General features: G+C 36.7%; 1 protein-coding gene across 1 annotated transcript; it reads right to left on the bottom strand.

Moving 5' to 3' along the window:
* Positions 1-1,115: 1,115 nt before the first annotated feature.
* Positions 1,116-5,909, bottom strand: LOC121958221 (chromosomal protein D1-like). The gene is made up of 3 exons (XM_042507092.1): positions 5,786-5,909; positions 2,924-4,293; positions 1,116-1,998 (listed from the first exon to the last, which is right to left on the bottom strand). Exons 2-3 carry the CDS (start codon positions 4,250-4,252, stop codon positions 1,948-1,950), a joined length of 1,380 nt encoding a protein of 459 aa, XP_042363026.1. The 5' UTR covers positions 4,253-4,293; positions 5,786-5,909; the 3' UTR covers positions 1,116-1,947.
* Positions 5,910-10,289: the final 4,380 nt, after the last annotated feature.

The raw sequence follows: 10,289 nt of genomic DNA, 5'->3' as shown, positions 1-10,289 counted from the left end.
ATTGTTTGACCCAAACCCTAGAGAGATGTTAATATAAGTAATAATGGTGAATAATTCATGTCACACAAGTTTAACAAAAGGTGCTGGGAAAAAAAAAAAAACAACAAAAAAACAAGTAAATGAATGTTTGTGAAATCAATCCAATCACTTGAACTTAATCTCATGACAGTCCCAAGTTACAAAAACAAAAATGAAAGGGCTTCACAGCTACATGTAAACATTAAGAGAAACGAGTGAAATAACTATAGCGACAGCTGAAACTAAAAAAAAGTAAAAGTGGAGGAGGAAATCTTTTGGGCGACTGTGAGTGGCGGGAAGATGTTTGATACCGAGCTTTACGTCCTGTCGAGGAATGTATGAAAAGCAGGACAACTCATTCGACTAACTGATGGTACATTCAAAGCTTTGGCAATTAAGGCAAAATAAAAAGACATAATAAAACTGTGAAATGGCATAAAGACAACTGTGACATCACTTAGACGTATTTTCTCTCACAAGCCCTCAAGATCTCCTCACAGATTCTCATTAGAGAGCCGAAGTGAAATCACAACATCCAGGTTTTGGAATAACACAAAAGACTAAAAATCAAACCTTAGTCAACAGGACAACAATGTGGGTAGGGTTTTTTAAATAGATTTTTTGGGGGGGGGGGGGTGTAAGCCTTTAATTGACAGGACAGAGTAACAGTGAAAGCAGAGAGACGGGGTGACATGCAGCTAAAGACTGAGGCCAGAGTTGAACGTGCAGCCGCTGCGGCGAGGAAACAGCCTCCGTACATGGGACGCCCGCTCTACCAACTCAACTACTGGGCGCCCCAGTATGTGTGGTTTTAATGCTGTGGTTTATTCTGTATCCTGTTTAAAGCAGCCGTCGACAATTTGTTATCAATAAAACATAACAAAAAAACTCCAAATTCTAATCCCGTGTGCTTGGGTCAAACTACCTCGTGTTATATGCCGAAAACATGCAGTACTGGGAAGGTTACTTTTGAAATTAAGCAGGTTACAGATTACTAGATATCCTGTTAAAAATGCAAAAACTATTTTTTTTTTAATTACTTCATCAAAGTAATGTAACTTGGTTTTTTTTCGATTACGTTTTTAAAAAAATGTTTAAATTGTTTTAAAACTGGCTAATATAGCTGAAAATTCTTTTTAAAAAAAGCAAACAAACATCAGTTTAAACCAGGGAGCGTCCAAATGGCTTTGCTGACCCACGTTGTCCAGAAATACACCAAAAAAAAGGCATTTCTGCACAGTGAAGAAATGCAGCACAGCATGATAAATGTTATTTTCCACATCAGCTTCTTAGCAAAATAACTGTCGGATGTTACCCTTTCATAATTACCAACATTTTGATCAGTAAATCATTTAATTGCATTGCTTACATTTATTTTGTAACTCAGTTTTGGCAGAAATCTATTTGCTCAAAGTCTTTTTTTTTTTTTTTTTACCAATGCAATTTTTCCCAATTGAGCAGCGATCGAATTACAGCTTTAACAACAGTCAGAGTCCCATTTATTTGTGGTGGCCCGCCACGAACAAAAAAACTGCTGCCACACATTGATTATGTATTTTTGGAGCTGGATCGTTCATTAAAAGCACTGTTGGGAGTATATTCGCAATTCAATTATGCATTAATCCATGATCTCGGAGTGCAGAGCAGAGCGCGCTCTGGACACAGACAGAGCAGCAGAACACAAAGGTGCATTAATAGTAAATCTTAACCGTAAAAAAGAAAAAAATCTCAATCTCATTATCTCTGACATCAATTATTCTGCTTTGAAAAAAATAACTCGAGACGAGCTCTGCCTGCTCTGCGGTCTCGCGAAAATGTCTTAATTTACAGACTGGACACAGAATGATAAAAGGGGACGCACACAAAATTTTAAAAAAAATGATGTCACCAGCGCAAGTTGGCAGCGGCCATATCCGGGATATTTCGGCTTCATTTTTGCACGGTGGAGACACATCCATCTTCATTACGTTTGTCTGAACCCTGAAATTAGGGAACACTGTTAGATGCAATGAGTTACTCCCCAACACTGAATAAAAGGTCAAAACACCTCAATTAAAAATTACTTTAAATTCGGAAATTATTGCGGTATCAGAATTATCACTATCACTTACGATTACCTTAAGAGAAATGAAAACAGAAGGGCTTTTTTAGTTAAAAGTTTTATTACTATAATTGAAACTTGAGACATTTTTTCTTGATGAAAGTGAGTAAAAAGTCTCCCTTTTGAAAATAACTAATAAAGGTGAGATTTTCCATCCATTTGCATTTTTTCCAATACCGTAGATAAGCAATGGTATGATAACCTTCAATTTTAATTCCACAGTATACCTCGAAATCGGTATATAACTGCAACCTTTACTGAGTTACAGAAACTAGTGGAGTAGAGGCTCGCCCGGATGTGACGTCAAGACTTCGGCTCTCTAAAATTGCAGTTTTTTGTTTTGTTTTGTTTTTTTTTTTTTTGTTTTTTTAATTTCAATTTTTCCATCTTTTCAACATTTTTTTTGGACTTTTTTTCCCCCCCCTTCCAAGTCATTCCCCAGCAACCGTTTTACAGTTACAGTTAAACTGACAAACACTACATCTGAAAGCTAAATGAAAACTGGAACAATCAGTCTAGAATAATAAACTCTACATGCCAGTTCTAGTAAAAGATTATTAGTACTACTGCTTACTCAAATGACAGAAATAAAGTAGTTTATAAAAAAAAAAAGAAAAACACAATAAAACAAGATGGACAAGTTAGTCAGGAAAACAGAAGAGCTGCTGAATATCTAGCCTACCTGACTGACAAAATGTTAAAAACGTGTTCTCATCGACAAGATTGTATTCTATGATTTAAACAGCAACTACTACAGCAACTTTTTGGTCAGACCGGGATGGTTCATCAAGCCTGGTTACTAACTTCATAGCTTGCATCCTGATCGATGAGGGACTCTTCAGTATTTTCGATGGACGTGACTTGCTCCACCTCTTCTTCCTCTTGCTCGACTTCCTCTTCTACCTGCTCCTCCTGCTCCACCTCCTCTTCCACCACTTCTCCGTCATGCTGCATCTCCTCTACCAGCTCTCCTTCCTGCTCCACCTCAGAATGGTTGAGTGCGCCTTCGAGCGGCTTTTCGCCTTTATTTTTGTTGCCCGAACCCTTAGGGCGGCCTCTTTTACGCGGGGCGCCGGTGTCACTTTTCTGAGCACTTGGGGGGCGGCCTCTTTTTCTCGGGACTGCGTTGTCGGGGTCGAGCGCTGAAGAGGGCGACAGACTCTTGCGTAAGTGAGCGCCTTTCTTGGACTCTGACTTGCGAGGGCGACCGCGGCTTCTGCGAGGGGCATCTGGAACGCCCTCTGGTGGATCAGGGCGTGGGTATTTCCTCGGCCTTCCCAGCGGCTTCCATACTCGTGGCTTTTTCAGCTCCTCGGGTGACGGCAGAGGGTGCTTCCTGGGTCTTCCTCTTTTGGCTGGTTGAAGTCTTGGTCGACCACGTTTCCCTTTTCCAGGCTTGCTTCTCTTAGGCCGGCCCAACTTAACGTGCAGCTTTAATGCACGGGGTTTCTTGTTTGAGGAGCCTTTGGGGCGGCCTCTTCCCCTCTTAACTACCTGGGCGCCATCCCCCTCCGCTACAATTTTTCTTGGCCTTCCCCTCCCTCTACGAGGCTTCGAGATACCGTTCTCATCCTGCACCTTCCTGGGACGACCTCTCTTCTTTTTTCCTGAGACTAGGGTTCCATTTTCCCCCTCGCTGCTGCCCTCCACCTTATTGACAGAGCGTCTTCGTTTCTGAGGTGTTGCCGAACTGCCGTCATCCTCTGAACTTTCTAACTTGCGCTTCGTGGATCCTTTTGGACGACCCCTTTTCCCTTTTGGTGCATCGGCGCCACCGTTAGGTAAGTCTTTAGCTTCAGACTTTCTTGGCCTGCCTCTTTTCTTCGGAGACTGGTCTGTTGTCTGACCGTCTTCATCACTGGCCTGTTCCTTCGACTCCTGCGCAGCGTCGTCCTCTCCTGATCCCTGCTCCTCAGTGTTCTTTTGGAGCTTTGGACGCCCTCTTCTCCTCGGAGGATCTGTGGACCCACCGTTGGAAACCGGCTCGTCTGTCCCCTTCGCTTTCTTTGCGCTTGCTGGCCTCCCCCTTCCTCTTTTAACGGGACTGTTGTTGGGCACTTCTGCACTGGGCTCCGCCTCATTGCTCACCACGTCTGCTTGTTCCGACTCAGTCGTCCTTATCTCTTCTTCCATCCTGCTGCCGTCAGCTTGGACTGCTTCTGTTAGGGTTGTATCTGCAAATGAAACATTCACAATCAAAAATTAAATTGATGATGTATACATTCAACTGTCTTTTGAAGATTATTTTTTGGCGTTTGCCTTTTTTTTCCTAGCATCAATTACACATAAAATGGGGAATGAGAGAGGATGACCTGCAGTTAAAGGCCCCTGATCAACACTCAACTTGCTGCTGCTGCAGGCAGGACAGTCTTTTTGTACGTGGGGCGCTCGCTCTACCAGGTGAGCCACTGAGCATCCCACAGTACACTTTACTTACACACTCACGTATATGTGTGTGCATTGTATAATAGCAAGGCGAAGCAATGATAAAATGAAAAATGTTTCTATATTCAGGGGCATATATTGACTAGATGATTGATTACATTATAATGTGTGTATTTTATTTTTATTTATGTATTTAAATGTGTTTTATTGTTTGATCTTTCTTGACTTTTGCAAAGTGTCTTTTAGTTTCCTGAAAAGCGCCTTATAAATGTGTGTGTGTATTGTATTGTTTATGTTTGTTTTGGTAACACCTACTGATGTCACCTTGTGCTCTCACATATACTGAAGGGCATGTTTTCTTTCTCTTTTTGTTTGTTTGTTCCACATTTTTGCATTGTTTCACAGACAAAAGGGTTAAATTAAATAATAAACCTGTAATCAAAAAATATTTATTGCAAGTTTTAGTGCTGCTGAAATAATACGTTAAAATATACTTTTTTTCCAAATCGTGTCTGTTTCTAACGTGCTTAAGCATATACACTAATGCACTTACGTTACAAACTTATTACTTATAACAAAGCACAATAATTACAATCTTAATTTAGATTGTGTTTATAAAATGTGCATTTTATCAGTATCCGAGGTTTAAACACGTAAAATGTTTCACGGATCCACTTATAACAGCTTATAAATGTTTTCCATTTCAGAGAAACAAAAACACATTTCTGGCTGCAAAATAACATTGCTCCTCTATGGCGGAAAAAAAAACGGAGCGAAGAAATAAAATTGTTCATCTGCATGAATAACCTAGTCTGCGGAGTAAAATAGCACACATATGTGCATATTTTTAAATATTATTTAGAAAGCGATTGCTGAATTTTTATAGTTTAATCGAAATTAAAACGATAGGTTTTCGGACGGCTGCGTCTACTTCCTGGATCACAATCTTGCAACGGCGGGAAGGCGCAGCGATACACAGGCGCATATGAGGCTAGCAATAACATGCAAAATATAATCATTTCTTATTATTCGGCTGCATATTTTCAAGTTTGGACAATTGCAAATTATTTTTAAAAATCGCTAAAGCCCAAATGCTGTTTTTCTTAAATGAAACTGAATCAAAATCACTTTGGTGAATTTTAAGGCCTTGTACAATCGCTACGACTATGGACCAGATTGTTTTCCAGGTAATAGTCAGCCTCAAAATCGACGGCGATGAAAAGAGTGGCGCGCGGCGTGCAGCGGGTAAAATAGTGCAAAAAATCAGAGTGGATTTCTCACCTTAAAGAAATCCCGTGTAACAGTTGAGCTTATTTTTTCGTAAATTGTTGGTTCATCAGACCGCCCGCAAAGTGAAAGTCCGCGCTTATTGTTGCTGTGATGGCTGTTTAAATTTAAGACCACTTCCGCCGTCCTTAAAGTTAAGGAGGCTCTGAAGGAAACTGCAGCGCGAACTTTGGTTCCGCCTCTCCGCTGAGTCCCGGGCTGATACTGTGATTTATCGCTCGTATTCTGCATCGCAGCATATTTATATCTGCTTTTTTTCAAGCATTTCACACCGCTATCTGCAGACTTTATGTTGGTGTGTGTAGTAATTAATGCAGTTGGATTTTCTTTTTACATGCTTCATTTTAAGCAGTGGTGTTATGTAACAAAGAAGGATAATTACACGATGTTACAGTACTTTAACTGGGTATTTTTGTGGAGTATTTGTACTTAACTTGAGTTTTTTTTTATTTTTGTCAACTTTCAGTTTTACTCCACTACATTTCCTACATAAAAATGTATACGTTTACTCCTGTACATTCCCCTTATGTTTAGGCAACTTCATACAAAATGGAAGGAGGGAATGAGGGACGGACGGATGGACGAACAAAGGAAAAAATGGGGGAGGGAGAGAAAAACTGGATTTTGTTCTTTAAATCCATAAATCTATAAATAAATTAAAAAAAATAAAACAATATTTTTTTCAAGTGTAACGTACATTCCACTTATTTGTTAAGAAGAAGTAAAGTTAATAATTTTAAAATTTCGGATTATTTGCAAATTTATTCACAGCATTTACCCTCCCTTTTATTTTCAGTGCTTAAGTTAATTTAATATGGTAAAATTAAATTTTGATATTAATTATATAAATATAAGATACTTCAGATTTTTTACTCAAGTGATATTCTAATAGGTGATTTTAACTTCTTAAGTAATATTTTGGTCAGAAATCTGCAGGGTACTTTTACTCTATGACTTTCAGGTACTTTATCCACCGCTGATTAAAAGTAGGGGCTTTTCTATGAGGACATGAGGACCTCAGGGGGGTCAAGGGGGATCCTTCCTTGGAATTGTTTTTCAATGTGCAAGCTCTATTGTGATGCTTTTTAAGTGCACTCTGGCATTCATTTTTTATTCCTAATTTTATTTATTAATTTCTTTCCAGATTAGTTACAATTTGTTATGACAAAAATAACACAAGTTGATAGTAATTAGTACTGAGTACAGAATACTTTACATCTGCAATCATTAAATAATGTTTAGACTGAAGATGGAAAAACAGTTCAATGTGGCTACATATTCATGTTAAGATTGGTGGAATCTAACTAAGTACAATTATTCAAGTACAATCTGCTGATTTTTTTTTTTTTTACGCTCAATCAATTAATCATTTTGTCTATAAAATGTCAAAAAATTGTGAAAATTATCATTACAGTTTCCCAGAGCCCAAAGTGACATCTTCAGATGAATTCTTTTGTTTTTCCAACAGTCCGAAATCCGAAGACTTTCCAGAAAAGCAGAAAAAAATTGAACATTTAAGAAGCTGGAACCGATATTTTTGATGACACCGTTAAGAAAAAGAAAATACAGGACTATCTGCAGTAAGACTAAAATTAAGGAGAATGGACAATTTCACTACGAAAGTTCTGATTTTGTGGCAAAAAATATCTAATTTCTTTAATACTTGCTCAGTTAAAGTATTTTTGTGTCAAATACTGTTGCACCATGCTTCATGTTGGTGTTTGTTAAAATAAAAATATTTTAAATGTCCATGTAATCAACATTTGACAGAGTACATCACATTTTATATGCCGTGTTGTTACTAACCGAGGATGTAAAATAGTTCTCTATTCTTTTTAGTCCTTTTCCTGAATTACAGCATGTTGAATCCTCTCAAATGTGTAAAAGATAGATGTTTACAACATATTTTGACAAATCTATCACAACTAAGCGTGTGCTCCTCTACGCTCATTGTGAGCTTTCACTGTGAAATAACTGTAAAACAGTGCATTTTCACACTCAGCATCTAAGCAGAGACAAAGAAATTATTAACACACTGAAAGTATTTCAATGCTGATGTTCCGAAAACTCTCACAACATATTGTTTTGGAAGCAAACTCAATCCAAAAACAATATCTGTATTTGAAATGTACATGGACACTAGAGTGAGTATCGCACAGTGTATATACTCAGATTAAGTAATTAAAATATATTTATTATTTATAGTGTTGTTCAGTAAAGTTCAGTGTTTGACATCAGTGTTAGTGCTGCCACCTCAACCTACTGGACTGCAGCTCAGCACTGCCCCCTACAGACTTACATGCTCTGTGCAAATATTTATTAGACAGTAAAAATATGATTATACACGGTGTACTTATTGTCAAAACACAACAATGGAGCAAAGAAACAAAACTTCAGAAATACAGTGATTGAACTCTATAGACACCCTCCATGTTTAAAAATTTAAAAATACTACACTTAAGAATACCTATTTACATACATAATTATTTAGGTTAGGTATTGTAATAATAAAATAACAGAAAATATAATATAAGGGAAGATGGTCTGTTGAACTTTTGAACAAACCCTAAATATTACACTTATTGTTTTTTCGGAACACATAAATACAAATTAAATGAAGTCATAAGAAATGTCTGTGTAGTAGAAACTTATATCGGCTTATATTAAAACACACACACGCATGCACACATGCACAGCCAAGGGACTTTCAAAAGATAAAACGTAAACATACAAAATCACCAGAACTCACATGAAAAATAGTTTAAAACCTTATATAAAGAAAAATGCGACTGATACTCACATCAAAGTGCAGAAGTATCATAGCTATAAAAAAAAGTTAACTTAAACAGAAACAAAAGCTTGTTGGAGGTGTAATTTCAGCAAAACTGAAGACAAAGTATGTTTTAAGTTTAATTGCTCATTATGTGATCATTTAGAGATTTATTTTTCAGAAAAACAAAAGCATAAAACACTTGATATAATGCACCCTGGTTAATTTTCTTTGCATGTGTGTCTTTCGTGATGTAAATGTCTTTAATTTTGTAAAAATATAAATCCTCCTACTTTCAAGTAAATGCACAAGATCTAAATAATCCCATCTTCACCTACGCAACAAGTCATAGTGATAGCAGCTCAGCAGGAGTTCCCTAGTTACACTTCAAGTGTAAAAAAAACAAGTTTTATTGTATATGCAAAACAATTTAATTGCAATTAAATCAATGCCACAAAGGACATTTTAAGCTGCTGTCTTCACTCTGAAAATGGTTTGAGGTGTGAATGTGCCTCTTGAGTGGGCTTTACCTGGCCTCACCTGTGAACAGCCCTTTCTGCATATTCAGTAAAAAGGAGTTCCCCTCCCACTGACAACTCTTTGTCCCAAAACAATAGGACAAATATTTTTAGATAGCTATTTAATTACCCAAATCACTGAAGCAGATGAGTTTCATACATTCCTAAGACCCTTTGTAACCTGGAACAACATCACTTTTCTTGTGCTGCTTTCAGACGACTTTCACACGTATTCAAACCTTTGAAACCTCAGCACATTAGGCCGATTTTTTTCAAATAACATGGGAAAAACTTCAGTGACCAGCTTGGTTGTTCCCAATATTTCAAAATTTTAAGCACATTTTTAACTCCTTTTTCTTTCTTTGGTCTTTTTTGCAAAATCTCATCTCAGGTAATTTTCTTACTTTTTATAGACGTCTTGCTATTTTTTGGCCTCCCTCCTTGCTGATTGCCTTTGTCACATGTTTTTCAGAAAAATCAAGTCAATTTTCAGCTTCTCTCACATTTAAAATACTCAAAGTATATTAAGGACTAAGTGAAAACACATGCAGTGGCCATCTTCAGTGGTGGAAGAAGTATTTGGATCCTTTACTTAAGTATAAGTACTAATACAATACTTTGAAAATATTCTGTTACCAGTAAAAGACCTGCATTGAAAATGTTACTTAAGTAAAACTAAGTATGAACAGGAAAATTTACAGAGACAGAAAACAGTACAAAACACAAATAAACTTAAAATTATATATATAAATAGGATGAAGCATAAAAAAGAAAATTATTGAGAAAAAAATCCCCAAAACTCAAAATTATGCAAAAAAAAAAAAAAAACAAAAAAAAAAAACCCACAAGGAAACACACCCCCAAAACCTAATGACAACAATAATAATAATATTTGTTATTATTATTATTAATAGAAAAGGCTTTAAATGCTTATGTAACTAGTTGACAATTCATTTTCTATTTATTGATCTGATTTGTCAACTAATCATTGCAGTTTTACTTATATAAACGGTTGTTTGATAAATTAATTAAATAAAATTAAATGCATTTAATTTATTACAAAACATCATATTTTATAAACTCCTCTTATGTACGTTTTTCATGCAAACATCTCAACTTGTAAAGTAACTTAAGCATTCAGATACATGTCATGAAGTCAAAAGTACAATATTTCTCTCTGAGATGTAGTGGAGTAGAAGTGTAAAGTGGC

This window comes from Plectropomus leopardus, chromosome 18 (genome assembly GCF_008729295.1).
Source record: "Plectropomus leopardus isolate mb chromosome 18, YSFRI_Pleo_2.0, whole genome shotgun sequence".
NCBI classification, from domain to species: Eukaryota; Metazoa; Chordata; class Actinopteri; order Perciformes; family Serranidae; genus Plectropomus; species Plectropomus leopardus.
Note: the sequence above shows the minus strand (reverse complement) of the source record. Positions and strands in the feature narration are given on the sequence as shown.